Below are 16,758 nucleotides of genomic sequence, written 5' to 3'. Positions count from 1 at the left end.
ACTTCAGAAATATTTGGACTTGCCATCACATTGGGCTGATGGGTTACTAAACAACTCCAGGCTTCTAATATTAGGGATAAACGTATCTTGCAAATTCTAGGTCTCAAATACCTAGAGCCTTCATGAGGCCTTTCTTAGGGTAAAGTGAGGGATATGAACACAGTAGTTTCTGAAATGGTGTTTCAAGGCTTACTTCATTTGTCCTTGCTGTAAGAAGTCATACAGCTTAGAGGTAATAATTTCTTGACACTAGGAGTATGCTGTGTGTTGCCAATGTATATGTTTTAGCATAATGTTATGAACTAAAACTTGAAATGGGATGTTATTTTCTAGTATGAAAAATTAGTTATGAGGCATTTGATTTTTAATGTATCAATAATACTGAATGTCAGTGAATAAATGCATTCAGTTTATAGGCATGCATGCAGAGATACATTGGCAGCAAATAGTCTGGTTTTTCTGCTATAGGCAAAGGCTCCAGAGGCTGTTGTACATTGCTACTACCTGACTGAGATGTTTTTCTCAGATATACAAGACTTTTTAGTGTACATGTACTGGATTAATAGCAGCAATACCAGCTGTTTTTACTGAAACCAGGGGAAGTCCCATTGCTTTACAGTTACTCATTTTGGTTTAATTTGAAGCAGTTTGCTTGGTAAAATGTTTTTAAGTGCAAAAGGTATATTTTACATGTGCACTTCTCCACCAATTCTGGAAGAAAAGTAATTGTGCGTAATTTCTGGTGCATTGACAAGTAGGTCCCTCAAGGCAATATTTGGCCTTTTTTCTGCATATTTTATCCTTAATGTTGGCACCCCTTAAAATGACTTCAGTAAGAAAACTTGTTAGTCTGAGATGATGTGGATTCCTTTGCAGGCATTTGGTGGATAACACTGTCACTGGTTTAAGCCTTATGTGCATTCTTCAAAATCTGCATTACAGGGAACATCTGCTTTGTTGTTTGGAAAGTACTAAACATGATTACATTGGATGCACTGCACCAGAGGAAAATACAGGCTGGAAGTGTATTGGCTGGTGTGAGGATGAGGCTAGAGTTAAGTCCAAAGGGGAACAGTATCCTCTTTCCAAAAACAATTGGCCAGTGGATTTGGCAGTGAGTTTCTGAGTGTTTTTTGAGACGTACCAAGGTCAGTTCTAACAAACATTCACTACAGGCAGGCTATGGAGGAGAAGCTAGATACAAAGGGAGTAGGAGAAACAAACTTAGGGCCCATTTGTCTCCCACTGAAGTCATGGCTTATTTAATTCTTGCCCTTTAAATTTAAAGCAGCTGTTGCCATTTGAACTGCGTAACTGAAATATTTCAGCCACATGGTGGCAACTTTCCAGGCCACTAGCTTCATAAGCTTATATGGACCTGGTATTAATAATACTTCTCTTCAGTAACAAAAGAATGTATCTTCATGACCATCTTTTTCCTATCATGAAACCTTAGACAATCAGTAAATTTTAATAATATCCTCCTCTGCAGAACTCTTAGACCAAATCCAAGTTATTCTTATCTAATCTTACTCAATTGTTTGCTTCATAAAATGCCTCGGTGATCTGAAATAGGGGAAAATTTTCTTTATAAGTATGTATCTTTTTTCCAGCTTGCATGTTATGCTCTTATATTAAAGAAAACTAACATTTTAATCCTAATATGATGAAACATAGGGGCCAACTTCATGCTGAGTGTCACTGAAAAGGTCTCTGATGTGGTAGTAATCTAAGTCCACAATGAGCTAATAACCCTGTGCTTGTACTGTGTCTACAGGGTGAAACAGTTCTTGGAAAACCATTTCTCCCAACTCATACTTGCTATGTTTTGTTTCATTCATGTTAGCTATATATTTTTTCTTTTTCCTTTGTGGGTTTTATGAATAGATACCCCACTACCAAGCAGCTGGCTGACCAGTGGAGTTTGTGGAGCTCCTCAGCCTGACATGTTTGAAAGTAATGGTGGATCATTTAATGTGGATATGTGTAGCTCCTGGGGACAAGCACTCTGCCTCTAAAGATGCCAACCACTATTTCAGGTTGGCAGGATTGTACGCTATTGTTCATGTTACTCCAAACAACTTTATCATGATAGTTCAGAGATAGCCATTGTTTCATAAAACTAACTGTGATAACCAGATGTAATATGGAAATGAAAAAAAAAAAGTTTGTATGCAAATACTTTAAATATGTTTTCTTTAGCTCCAAATACATAAATTTTAAGTGATCTCCCACATGTAGGTAAGAAAACTTCTGAAATGCCTGAAATCTCTGACCATTTCTTTTTTACGAATACTTCAGTGCAGATGGGCAGTAGGGTCTGACCAAAGCTTTGGTTATGTCAGTTTGAGCTGTCTGCAGTTTCTCAGGGGCTACATCTCACAGGGAGCTGATGATTCAACCCCGTGGAGAAGAGCTGCTTTAAAGAGAATAGTTGACCAAAGCACTTTCAGGTGCGCAGCTTGGGAAGGCACTACATAGTCTCTTCAAACTGTAAGCGCACTTGAAGTCTGGTGGCTGTGCAGACTTCTGGGCAAGGACCACTTGCCCATGAGGCTGCCAGTTTGTGTGCTGGAGCACATCATAACAAAGACAGCTGCTGTAGGAGAAGAAAATTCTTACCTCTTTCCAGCTATTCTACTGCAGCTGCAGCCACTAGCTAGTGCAGAGTTTCCAGGCTCTTAATGCATTGAGTTCAGTGTGCAACCATTGCTGTCAGTCAGCTGCAGCTGCACCTTCGCAGCTGAAACAAACAATCTTGATAACTGAAAAAAATGCTCCTTTTATGTGTTTACTTCTTAGTGTTCATAATGGGTGATGCTGGTGTTGCTAAACAAATCCACTACCTTCACTGCCTTTCCTCACATGAAATTAAAAATTGAAACAAATTATTCCAAGCATTTAGGAATATAAAGATTCTTTGCTGAAAAGCTGAGACATTTGTTTTTTGGGTTTTTTAATGCTATTAGAAAGTGGCTAAGTGCTTTCCACTGGGTCTAAAGTTTGATTACAGATTAATATTTCTGCTTAAATTATGTTATTGAAGAGAAAGGTTATGCAATTTTTAGGCTGAAGTGGTGGCAGTGGAAGAGATCAAGACTCTTGAATTTGTTTTAAGAAAAATAGTCGTTTTATTCTACACTGTATAACATATATTCTTATCTAGACGTACATATGGTATGAGTATGGCATAAAACTCCTTAGAAAGAGAAGAGCAAGTTTTTTTTAAAATTTAATGCTGTTGTTCATTGTAGGCAGCAGCTTATAATTATATAGTCAATCATGCAGTAACATTCACTCCATGTTGAGTGTTCTGTTTCTAAGAAAGGTCCCCTGAGTAATTGAGTAACAGAATTGGCATTCTGTTGTGGTTATGTTAGCAAATAAGTTTTGAAAATTCAAATGTTGTTAATCACTTTGGTCTTTAAAAGCATGTTACATTCACAAGTACAGGTATATGATCATGGTCATAAAAAACCATCAGATTATTCTAGTTATCTTGTTTAAGTATTTTAGTCTATAATAATCTGTAATAGTCAATTAGCAGTTCATCAGACCATGTACTAAATTACTAAATTTTATCAATCCAAGATCATCTGTGTCATAAGTGCATTTTTGATAGGAATTTTGACAAATTACAAAATTAAATTCTGGACTGACTGCATGTTCCTTAAAAGATCCTATGCATTTATTTCTGAATGAGGAATGTACATCTGAACATTTGATCATTTCATTCATTTATTTCACTGAAAGTGAAATCCCTGCATTGTCTCATAGGTTCTTTGATTTGACAGTTTAGTGTATAAACAAAGCAAAGCAAAAGTACTTGGACAATTTTGCACGTCCAAAATACGTACACAGACTCAGAGTCAGTATGTTTCTACTTTGTTTTTTACTATTCTTTTGACCTGTCTGTAGCTTTTTGACTTATTTTTAGAATCTTTTGTGGAAACACAGTTCATACATTCAAAGATTCCATTTAGACCTTCTTTTATAAAATTCAAATCTTTCTCAAAGAGGTGTTCTTTAAAAAAACCAGTAAATTTTCTCAGAAATAATATTACCCAATTTTCCCCATTTCCATGGATGAAAGCTCACAGTTCCAGTCACAGTATATTGTAGGTAACCGTGTTTTTAAAAACAAGACACGTGGACTTTTTTTCTCTTCTACCCAAAATTACTTAAAAGAATTATTAAAATGGATATCCAACAACACTTTAAAATTTCAAAACAAGACACACCTAGTTATCCAAAAAGTAATATGGAAAATATCAGACTAAATGCAGTAAAAATAAAGAGGAACTTGTGTTTCTAATGTATATGAACAAGACCTCAGTGAATACAAATTTGTAATTGCACAGTACTTGCATAATACTATATAATTTAGTTGCTATAATGGCAAAGAGAAATACTGGTGTCTTGTTGCATTGATAAGGTGTTTAGAAAGTAATACATAAACTATCAGAAAACAACGGTACCTCAATTCAAATAACAGTTGGAAATAGCCTACATAACTTAAATTGAACAGCGTACTTGCATGCAAATTCTGGATAATGACTGTGTAATAATTTCTACCATTTCAGTAAATGGTATGTGCCATACCTTTGTGAGATTTGCTGTATTCACACAACTGATTTAACAGTGACATGAAATAGGCCCATTCTGCAGCCAAAATATTTCTACATATACACTTACAGGCACGTACACCGAATTACAGAACTGTAGCAGAAGAAAATCTCACACAATTATCAGTGAAAATGAATCCCAATATATATTTTAATTTCATTTTATAAGTGCTAATAAATTAGACTACTATTATAGGTATTCATTTATAATGGGAAAAGGTAGCCCAAACTGAATGACAAGCTGAACATGAGCCAGCAGTGCCCTGGCAGCCAGGAGGGCCAAGCGTGTCCTGGGGTGCATCAGGCCCAGCATTGCCAACCAGGCAAGGGAGGGGATTGTCCTGCTCTGCTCTGCTCTGCTCTGCCCTGGGGCAGCCTCACCTCGAGTGCTGGGGGCAGTTTTGGGCACCAGAATGTAAGAAGGTTATAAAGCTGTTAGAGAGTTCCAAAGGAGGCTGAAAAAATGGTGAAGGGTCAGAAGGGAAAGCCATACATAGAGTGGCTGAGGTCACTTGACATACTCAGCCTGGAGGACACTAAGGGGGGACCTCATCACAGTCTGCATCTTCTTTCTGAGGGGAGCCAAGGGGCAGATACCAATCTCCTCTGTGGTGACCAGTGACAGGATCTGAGGGGGTGGCCTGATACTGTGTCAGGGGAGTTAGGCTGTGTATTAGGAAAAGATTCTTCATCCAGGGGTGGTTGTGCACTGGAGCAGGCTCTCAGAGATACGGTGTAATCCTTGGGGCTGTCCTGTGTAGAGCCAGGAGTTGGATTTTGATGATCCTTCCCAACTCAGGATACTCTATGATTCTGTGATTTTATGTTTGAAATGAGACTATGAAAATCAGGTTTTGGATGAGCCCTATAATCCTGTAGGTCCATACAGTTTCTGTTGCAAAAAGTGTTGGACACAGTACCTGACCCCATGCCTCTGACTGACCAAAGCTTCCAGCAAGAACTATGGCATTTTATTTCTATCCAGTGTGACAGTTTTCACCAGGAATGTACCTACACAAGCATCCTGTTTTCCTGTTTGCTGAATTTCACAACCTTTTGAGAATAAAGCTTGAAACTAGCTTAGAAAAGAACAGATTCACATGAATTAAAATATAATATTTATGTTGTCTAATGCTAGGCTTTTCTCTGTTTTATGGAAAAGCATTCTCAATCCATTGGATTTTCTACTGTAGAGATTCTTGTCTTTTAAAAATATTTAATTGCAGCTATTAACAGTGGAGCTTTCATACACAAAGATCAAATTTAAATAGTGATAGAGATTACACACATATGTATGTATATACCTGCATGTATAAATTGACATGTATACATATCTCTGTGTGTATATATACACAAAAATATCTATAAATAAAAATATATAAACACAAATATATACACACAAAAATATATATAAAAATACATATATGTGAATGTATAGTTATATATATATTTTTTAAGTTGAGCCACGTGATTTTGTTGGAGGCAACAGTCCTACTGAGAGTGCTCTTCTCATCAATAGTTTTGGGGTACCAAGCAACACACTGTGAACACTAAATAAAAGTGCAAATTTGCTTGTGTCTAATCTCCTGCCAGGAAGGGTCCTCCTTCCCTGTCTCACAGGGGATCACAATCACATTGCAGTATCTGAAATTGGTCCCCCTATACTAGAAATTATCATAATCCAGGCCTAAGATCTAATGTCTTCAGCCACAATCTAAGTAATTTAATTATGGTAATGGTATTTGTTTGATTAAACTATCAGATTCCATTAGTCTCTCAGTTTTACCCAAACTGAATTCTGTGAAGTGTTTGAAGAGGGTGATACCTTGGTTGTTTGAGGATTGAGACCAATGTCTCAGTTGCATATTACTTCTTCACAAGAAGTAATGTATTGAATCACTATTGTCTTAAACTTACTGTTTTTATTGGGTTTAAACCCCTTTTAACTATTCCAATCCAAAGCCAAAAATAAATGTTACTGAGATTTTCCAGTTTACAAGTTATTTATAATTACACCATGCTGTTAAAGCAATGGAATTCTGTATTGTATGCAGGTTTTCCAAGACCCACAAATCATATTAAAGAGCATTAGCAATTAAGGTGTTATTGCAATGAATTTCCTTGCCATTCTCTTTTTCATTATAAAAACATGATGGCATGTAAAGACTCTATTCCATCAAGGAACAAAGACCTGTTGAATGTGCTTGTAATACATGTGAGAGAACCATCATGAATAATGTTATGTGAAGGTACAGATGAACAAACTGGCTGATTAATTAAGAGTTATTATTCAAGAGTTTGCACACTTGGAGGCATAGCTCCCCAGGAAAAAAGAATGATTGCCTTGAAATAATGTCATCATTTGTTTTAGGCTATTTGATCATTCCATGGAAGGATTTAAAAACTGGGAGTTTATGACTACTCACTGCTGGAGTGAAAAAGCAGCAGGTGATTGGATCTTGGAAATCTGTGACACTCCATCTCAGCTGAGAAATTTCAAGACTCCAGGTAGGACTCTAACATTTATGTGAGCTGTGTGAATTCTGAAAAGTGCTTACTGTTTTCCACCTTTTATTTACAGCTGGAACCTCTGTATAAACATTTTAGTACGAAGCCATAGCTGGAAAGAGCATTATTCTAAATTTAAGTTATCAACGCACTCTTCATTTTTATGTTACTGTTATTTACCTTTTAAGATACATGGTCCACTTTTATTCTGAACTTATTTCTGTGGTTTTTTTAGATGATCTGTTTTAAAAAAAAATTAACTTACAGATCAGTCTCACTCAATCACTGTTGATAAAATTGAATGAGAATTTTTGATTCTTTATTTCTACTCTATTTTGGCTGTGTTATGTTCCAATAGCCAGTCTCAACTTTTAAAAAAAGGTTCTTTGTCCAGCCATCAAATATATTGTCCTATTGCCTGACTCACTAGTCTACATAACCTGAGTTTAGTTTTTTAAGATAGTAAACCAGCCATCATAAGCCAAATTTGAAAAGTTTTTACACCATATGTGGTCAATATGGTCTTCTAGTGAGAACCAAGATAAAGTATGATTTTCAAAATTTCTGAGCAGAAAACATCTTCTAGACTCTGGTAACTTTTTATACCATGGCCAGTGTTATTTAAATGTTAGCTGTATAGTCATGTGGTTAACTTTAAGTGCAGCATTTTGAGAATCTTGATTATCTTCCCCTAGAGCTCTGAAAGGAAACACCAATATTGCCAGTGTTTTAAATTTCACTTTATCACCACTGGTGGCTTCTCACCATAGCTTTCCAGCTATGGTTTGATCTTAACCAAACAATGTTAAATGCACCACTAAATGAAATGCAAGGTTTCCAGTACACTAAAAAGGAGTACTCACTAAATGTGCTTGGAAAAGCAGCCACAGAGTACAAGCAAAACTAGTCAGAGATTCAGGAGGAGGATTTGTGTTTGGGGTTTTTTTTAATTTTCAATGCTTTAGAATTTGATAGACAGGGAAGTATTAAGCAGCAAATAAGTCATTTAATTTTAATCAAATTACTGAAAAGAGACAAAAATCAAGTATTTTCAACTCCATTTTACACTTGTCATTCCTGACACATCCAGGAACATCTTTGGTGTGAAGGACAAGTTAGAGTAGCTCTTCACCTTTGTATGTACTGGAACCCATTGGTTCCTCCAATCAGGCATGAAGGACAACCACAGAGCAACACATTTCAGCAATTTCCCTCTTCCCTGACACACACCTTGCACTAAAAAAGAGGTAGCATGGAGCCATTTTGCAAACTTTTATTCTGGACAATCCTCCAGCTATATTGTACAGGCTTTTTCACCACTAGGATGATCTCAAAGTGGCCTGCTACATTTCCAGCTTTACACTTCAAGGTCTGTTCCTGCACACTCCTACACCCTACAACTACATATATAGTTTATAGGTTTATTGATTTCAATACATTATCTATTCTCTCTCAGTGCTACAGTATCTAATCTAATGGAACCGATTTCCTTTCCTCCGTCAGAACTAAAGCCTAAAGATGCAACTCTGGAAAAGGCACAGGAAGGCTAGGGGATTGGGAGAAAGTGTGTCTGTAAAACCTAGGGGTGTGGAGGAAGCTGATTTACTGAAAAAATCCTGCTGGAGAGCTTATCCTCTACTTTTTTTAACCACAATGTGAAACACTGCTTGAGACTAGTTTGGTTTTTATGTGCATTTGGTTTTCACAAGATGCAGTGTGGTTGTGAATTTGGATCCTGGTTCATTGTATACTGTCTAGTAATGTATCCCCCATCTTTCTAGAGCAGTGGTTGCCCTCTGATGAAAGCTGTCCAGTAACTCTTCTGTTCAAAAAGATTTGGAAGTGCCTGCCATATATTAGTGGTGGATAAATTCAGCTGTTTGGGCATATCGGGATTAGTCTCTGCACTGAAGAGAACATGAAGTAAACAAAAGGTGCTTAAACGTAATTTATGCCTGGTGCCTCTCCAGTTCATGGTGCCTCTCCAGTTTATCACCATAGCCTGCAGTTTATCACACTGATATCATCATCATGCCTGTTTCTTGTTTGTGTTCTGTGCATGTGTTTACTCAGCTCTTGAAAGGTCTTATAATTAAGAGTCACCATTTTTCTGTAGTCAAATTAAAATGACCCAATGTGTCATCATATCCCTGCATTAGCAAGGTAATGCCATATCTATTACCTGAAAAGAAATTAAGAGTCCAGTTCATAATAGTAATGCATGTGATTTCTACATTTAATTCTGAAGAGTTTATGTTTGCTCTCAAACATTGCAATATACCCTTTCTTCTATAGATACAACATGGGACTTTTGTTACACATTCTAAATACAAGCAGGGAAAGGATTATTCTAGCCAGATTACCTGATGGAATCAGCCAAAAGTGGGGAAAGAAAGATTTTGGCTTAAATGGGCATACTTTGTTTATTCATTATAAAAGTGTGTGTGTATGCATATATATTTAGTTATTGAAATATTTTCATTGTGCAAATTAAACCCACCTTGAGGCAGTCCTAATTTATTTGCTGGCAAGTCACATGAATTTTTCCCCTCCTTATTTACTGAACCATTCTTAAAAGGCAACCAATCTCCCGAGAGACCCTACATTATTCCCCTTGCTGTCCTTTTGCATTATATATGCATTCAGAGTAATAATCCTTCCTGCAGTGATGTTAGTACAAGATCTTCTGTATGTGTAAAATCTGAACGCAGTGTGCTGTGCCTTAGGAGCATCTTTACCTGTGGTTATTTGTAGTAGGTTCTTGCAAATACTTTTACCAGTGTTCTGGGAGAAATAGAAAAATTTGTGTTTTTCTATTTGAGTGAGTCTTGGCTCATAATAAATGGGGATAAAAATATCTGAATAACTTAGCAAAACAAATTTTTTTAATTGCATCCAATGTATTATGATTTGTACACTCTGGAAGTGGTTTAGAACACAAAAAAAGGCAGGGACTGGGTATGAAGAAGAAGTTTCTTTGAAAGGGCTGTAGAGATGACTGCATAGCTGGTTGAAAATTATCTCCCTGTGTGACTTCATTTTAAGAAGAAAAGTGCCATTAAGGACATAGTTGGATCAGTCTAAGGAACATCGAGATGTAACTTGATTCCCACATATCTTTAGAGGAAGAAAATGCATTATTTGGATCTTTTTAATCCAATGGGTCTTTAGGAGTTACATGTCTGTGGGTAGGAAAAGAAATTGAAAACTAAGTGTATCCAGTTTCACCACCAAGGTAATTAGCCAACAGTATAACAGCATGTGTGGTAGATTCAATTTTTTAAATCAAGATCAAATGTCTCTTTAAAGAAAGTAATAATTCAGATGTGAAAAGTTGAAAGCTACTGTGTGACACAGCTGCCACATGATATAGTCTCTGGTTTGCAGTTTCTACTCAAAAACTGAGTATACAACAGAGAAGGTTTCATATGAAGTGTAGAAATTTTTGTCTCAAAAAGATTAAATTGGATTGGCAGGAGACATAGAGATAACAGAGATTTCCATCCTCAGCCCTAGTATATAAATAAAGCCCTATTTAAAATAATTAGCTTATGATCTGTCAGGTAGTGTATTTGGTTATTGTTGTTTACTGCTAGAAGTATGCATGTACAAGCACAGAGATACTTGTCTTTTTCATGTCAGTGGAGGCTACCAGATGACACTGGGAAAAATACAGAAAATCACTTGAAAGGGTCAAATTAATTTGATTGTATAGATTGAAAAGTCCAAATGAATAATATTTCAAGTTACTGAATATCATTAAAATGAAAGAAGAGGAAGATTGCTTGAATTTAATTTTACCTGAAATATACTACATTATTTTCTTGAGAAGTGTCATACCTGGATTACATTTCTTATTAAATAATAAGTTCTCCTTGTGAAGAATTTTAACCACAAAACATCCTCCAAAACAGGATCATTCAAATTCTCCCTGCTTCTCTGATTTCTCATTGTTCTAATGAAAATTTGACATTTACAACTAACTCTTCCAGGACAGATTAACATAACCAAGATGATGGGCTGATACCAAACTTTGGTTGCACCTTTTCAAGCAGGGATGTGGTTTTTATGCATCTTTTCTTTAGGCATTATTTCAGGCCTGAGTGCTTTTGCTCTTTCTCCAGATTTTTTCACCTAGTAGTATAGAGAGAAAGCTGGGGACTGAAAGTTCACCCTTTATGTTCGGATAGCATGAACTGATGACTTGATACACCTTTATATTTTTATTCTTCCCAAAAAAACTTACCAGAAAGTCAGATAATGCTTCAGGTGGCCTGATGTTTTTTTCTGTCTTCATTCAAATATTACAAGGATAAAATATTAGTGATGATTGCAGACAGTGGAGTAATATATCTGCCAAATAATTGGCACAAATAAATTAGAAATTATGCTGATTTTAGGGGGACAGTGATGTTCTTCCATGGAAATTTTAAGAGAAGGTGTTTCTTGTTCATCAAATTGTGTCCTAAAAGTCAATGAAATCCCTTCCTTAAGTCAAAATTCTGAATACAGCTACTTAGCTAAAAGATCTCAAATAATAATTACTGGACAATAAATAGTGTTCTGAGGGGATAGTGAAATCCAGAGCAAAACCACCTTATGCAGTACCATATACATATTCCAAATAACTGTATGCCCAGATGTTTTGTTTATTGTTTATATTGAGTTCAGCCCATAGTGCAAACCTTAGCTAGATTTACAAGAGATTGGAGTGCAATGAAAATACAGTGTGAAGATATGAAGAAGAAAATATGCTTTCTCAGCTTATATTAAAACAACTATTGCACTTACTTGAAAAGCAATGTCTTCCATACCTCCTCATAATAACATGCTTAAAAGTTACATACTTTTGTAAGACACAGAGAAGAGAAGTAGTTCTGAAAACAGTTTTATAATACTTAACTTCCAGGCAAATTGAAAGAGTGGTCCTTAGTACTGTATGGAACATCCATCCAGCCTTACTCACCAAGAAATGATTTTTCCAAAGTGGAAAGAGTGCGCTCCAGTCCAGTTGAAGACCCTACAGAAGATTATGCAACAGATGACTATTCAGGTGTGTATATTCATTTACTCTGTTTGTGCATTTACTGAACCCTTAATGGCTTTAAGGATGACCTGAGAATCGGCACATGTAAAATGTTCAGTGAATTGGATTCTTCACTGAAGATGAGAAGTACTTGTTTCATAATTGAAAGTTGGGCATTTGAGTTTGTATGCATAGAGTTATGTATTTTTAAGCTACTCTTAACATGCTATGAAGAATGTACTGTTTTGCATATAAGGATATAAAGCTACATATATACTTATGCATATATATATTAGAAGAATATTATCTTCTACTGTGTGTTGTTTCTCACTGATCCCTACAGAAGTTTTTCAACCTTGTCATTAGACTTTAGTAGAGTTAGATTTTTAGCACTGCAAAATAAGTCAGTTTCTTACATGTAATCCAGCATTAGCAGTACCATGTGATGAATCTGAAGTATATCTCTAGCCAACAAAAAGGAGGAGAAAGTTCAATTCAGTATTTTCTGTTATTCCATTCTCCTTTCATAGCATGTCAGTTGTGTCTATTTTAGATGGACAGCTGCGGAACTCCATGTTTTGGTAGGTAATGAAACACTACTATCTCTACTGTAAAGGTCACTAGCTTAAAACTTCTTAAGCTTTTATATGAAACAAACTCAACACATTTCATTCAGGAGAGATCAGGGATCCTGAAAGTTGTAACTTCGCCCACAGTCATTGTTCATCTGCATAAAGGCAAGACTTGATGGTTCTCTCTTCCCATAGAAGGAAGGATCTATTTGAAAACTGTAAGAACTAAATAATAGAAAATAATAAGTTGGAACAGATCCAAAGCATAATCAAACCTAATATGAGTGCAGGTGATACAAAGGACCTGGGAATCAGCAAGTACTAGCTGAGGCTTTCATAGCATGTAGGAGCACAGAGCATCAGGGCCCTGTGTCTGTTCCATTGGCTCATGGTAGCCACTTGGACCAGCTGATACTCACTCAGGAGCCAGAGTAGCCACTGATCATGATATTCATCGTTTATGTTGTCCTTCTTTTTAGAAGTTATTTTGCTAATCATTCCTAATTATGAATTATAGAGGTCTTTATACATTTCCACATGCAATGAGGATGTCATACTTGTTTGAAAAGCTTGGCTTTTTTTTCTGAGTTTTTGAAGTCAAATCATGCAGGTATTCAGGAAACCTCCTTGTCCAACCATCCAGGAGCCACTCTGGATGTCATACTCTCAACACCTGAGCTAGGACCAACGCCCCTTCACGGACATACACCCCACACTCACATAATCAAGCCAGGCTTCCTCACTAGCTCAATCCCAGTTTTCCCATAGCAGAGTCTCAGACTTCCCAATCCTTAGAATAACTTAATCTTGGTGCAATAACTAAATAAAAAAATAACAGCTTGAGCTGAGTGCCTCTGATGAGAGACCCTGCGCAAGGGAAACCTTGGGCTTTTGTACCTTTAGAAACATGAAAGTCTCAGGGTTTTTGGCTCTTGCTGTGTCTCTACATGTCTGGTCACCTGAATGGTATGTCGTTTTTTATGCATAGGGTCTGCACAGCCCCTTGCTTGGAGCTTCTGCCCCCCAGAGTTCAATCTTGAGCTCACAGTGCAAGTAGCAAACCAAGCTACCTGTGCTAGGTGTAGTCCTCAACAGAGGGAAACAGAGTAATTGCATTCTGCAATAAAATCCTGTGTTTTAAGGTGTCCCTTAAAAGAGAAGTTTTAATCCCTTTGTCCCTCTGTATTCTGTTTTTATTACAGGTCCCTGCAATGCAGAATGCAGTAAAGTAGGGTGTGATGGGCCAGGACCAGATCATTGTACTGACTGTCTGCACTATTATTACAAATCTAAAAACAACACAAGGTAAGAGCAAGAGAAAAAAACTTCATTGATTTCTTATATATATCTCTTAACTTTCTTTCCTCTTCTCTTCATTACAGTCATGGATAATTAATTATCCCCTGATTTTGAAAAATTTTCTTTGGAGTTAAAAAAACCCCAAATCCTAGCTAATCAGTATTTAAAATACAGCTTTGGAAAACCCTTCTCTGATTATATCCCCACCTCTTTTTTTTTTTTTTCCCTAAGAAACTTTCTCTGTATATCTATGTGTTCATAGACTCTCATAGCTACTACAGCTGATGTAGTGATTAGGTGAACAAGATAGGAAGAAATGTAGATGGTCAAAATTATACTGTAGACTGTCTGACATATGCTGGTGAGATAGCATGCGTAGGGACATAAATGCAAGAGAATCAGCTTGATGCAGTGCTTTGAAGGGTTATATCTTAGTAAGTACATGATCATTAGAAAAGGAACAATGCTGAGAAATACTTCTGCTTTGCAGTCATGGTCCAGGAATGTGGTGGCAGGCTATTTCATTAACAACTCTGCCTTCTCTTCCCTGCTGTCTGCAGGATCTGTGTTTCGACCTGCCCACCTGGTCACTACAATGCAGACAAGAAACGATGTAAAAAATGCTCACCCAATTGTGAAACCTGTGTTGGAGGCCATAGTGACCAGTGCATGACCTGTAAATCTGGCTACTACCTGAATGAAGTAACCAATAGCTGTATTACCAACTGCCCTGATGGGTTTTACCTGGACAAGAGTTAGTATTTCTTGTTGGTTTTGTATTGTGGGCTACAGAATTTCATCTGGGGAGGTTGCTGGAATGCTTATGAGCAGGAAAAGTGTATGTTGATCTCTTATCCTTTTCCTTTTATTAAATTGTTGCCAAGCGTGATCAAGAATGTCCTGAATAATCTTCCTTTATTTTAAAAACCATGCTTATTGCAGGATATCTTTTCAGCTGGGGGTACCTGGGAGTAACAGTGGCAGAACCAGGGCAGTTCAAGAGCAAGTCAGCTGAAGGACAGCAAAGGTTGTCACTACTTGGGGAAGGGACAGACAGCACCCATTCTGACATGATTCCCCATTCAGCTAGATTATATGGCACCAGAAGAGAGAGCTGAGACACTGGCCAAGGCCAGTGAACCAGAGCTCTGCCAAAAATAGGCTCTTCAGATGTCACATGGCTGCAAATACTGTTTCGGACAGACCTAAGCACCTCCAGAGTGATGTCACTGCCCGAGAGCAGCAAACCTCTGCCATGATAGGTACCTGCCTTCAGCTTCCTCCTGTGATTGGCAAGTAGACTGTCCGTGTTTACTTTCCAGCTTTGGCTAACAAAAATACATATATTCAAATGGGCTTAAAACTGCAGTGACATCTGTTATCTTTAGACTCCCCTTAGGAGATAAATATGTTCTCAGGAGCTTTGTTCATCTAGGTACCTAACATTCTGCTTTCTCCAGCATGAAGCTGTGTGCTTTTTTTGAGAATTAGTAAAAACAGGTCCTACCTTAATTCCAGCATTTTCACTGTGTGAAACTACAGTAAAGAGAACTCCTTCCCGTACAAATTAAGATGGATAGATGAAAATGTAGGATTAAATGGGGAAATTGAGCTTTTCTTCTCAAAATGGTATGTGTCACTCACTGCATGTCAAAAGACAGCAGGGCTGAAGAGAGAGAAGGGGTTTTTTAAAGAAGGGATCTCCAGAGATAAAAAAACAGTTGTTAAGTAATTTATGTATTTACTTTGTTAAGATCAGATCTGTTTATGCTGATGTGTCTTTAGCACCAAATCAGGAAGACAGGACAGACTGCTGGCATGGAAGGTGTAAGATTGCAGGACAGTCTCCAGAACACATGGCAATTATTAGTGCATATTACTACAATATGAGAAGGTGACTTAAGTCCATATTATAAATTGTGAATGTAAATTTTAAGTGTTTATGAAAAATTTTTAATGGCCTCAAAACATATTTTTTTCTTGGGGTGCAACTATAACTTCAGATTTATGGAAATATTGTAAATCATTTGATATTTGATGGAAAAAGCTAATGATAGGGAGAATTTTGCTGCTTTAGTCTAGCTTGATGTTGATGTCAAACTAAAAAGTAGTAAGTCATGTAATAATATATTCATACAATTTTATCAAACAAAACTGACCAAGGTTTTCTGGGTTGTTTTCTTTTTTCTCTTGTAGATAAGATTGTTTGTCGTAAATGTAGTGAAAACTGTAAGACCTGTGTTGAATTCCAAATCTGCACAGAGTGCAAACATGGCCTAAGGTAAGGAAATTATCTATGCCGCTAAACATAGTATCTGACAAGGTAGACAAGGCTGGAGATACACAATGAAGAACATCAGATAGCTATTTAACTTTGCATGGCCCTCATTTCATCTGTTCCAATGCTGTTTAGTCTGTAATAGTGATCCTGTGTGTCTATTTGGCTGACAACAGATTTTTAGAAGGCTTTTCATATCAGGTAACATAAAAGCCACAGTCATGTGGAAGGCTGGCTTCTTCAATTTTTGACCTACATTATGTCAGTGAAGGATTGTTTCAGAAGTAGAGCTAATGAACTGTATTAATCTTTCTGATTTATTAATTTGGTAGTTAGAAATTATTTTCTTATCTTTATTGTATTTCTTCACATATCCAGCCATTCACTTACCTCAAGTACTGAGGCTCAATTCTATTACAGTACAGTGATCACGTATTTTAAACAGCAGGT

General features: G+C 36.8%; 1 protein-coding gene across 2 annotated transcripts in view; it reads left to right on the top strand.

Annotated features, from left to right (window-relative positions):
• Positions 1 to 16,758, top strand: part of PCSK5 (proprotein convertase subtilisin/kexin type 5) — a 229,819-nt gene that overhangs the window by 149,938 nt on the left and 63,123 nt on the right. For both annotated transcript variants that reach the window (XM_071448591.1, XM_071448590.1), the window contains exons 13-17: positions 6,997 to 7,133; positions 12,043 to 12,186; positions 13,934 to 14,036; positions 14,591 to 14,784; positions 16,227 to 16,311. In XM_071448591.1, the coding sequence (XP_071304692.1) occupies positions 6,997 to 7,133; positions 12,043 to 12,186; positions 13,934 to 14,036; positions 14,591 to 14,784; positions 16,227 to 16,311 (663 nt within the window). The remainder of the gene's footprint in view (positions 1 to 6,996; positions 7,134 to 12,042; positions 12,187 to 13,933; positions 14,037 to 14,590; positions 14,785 to 16,226; positions 16,312 to 16,758) is intronic.

Source organism: Agelaius tricolor, unplaced genomic scaffold, assembly GCF_023055355.1.
Source record: "Agelaius tricolor isolate 1412-34295 unplaced genomic scaffold, bAgeTri1.0.p SCAF_27, whole genome shotgun sequence".
In the NCBI taxonomy this organism is placed as follows: domain Eukaryota; kingdom Metazoa; phylum Chordata; class Aves; order Passeriformes; family Icteridae; genus Agelaius; species Agelaius tricolor.
Note: the sequence above shows the minus strand (reverse complement) of the source record. Positions and strands in the feature narration are given on the sequence as shown.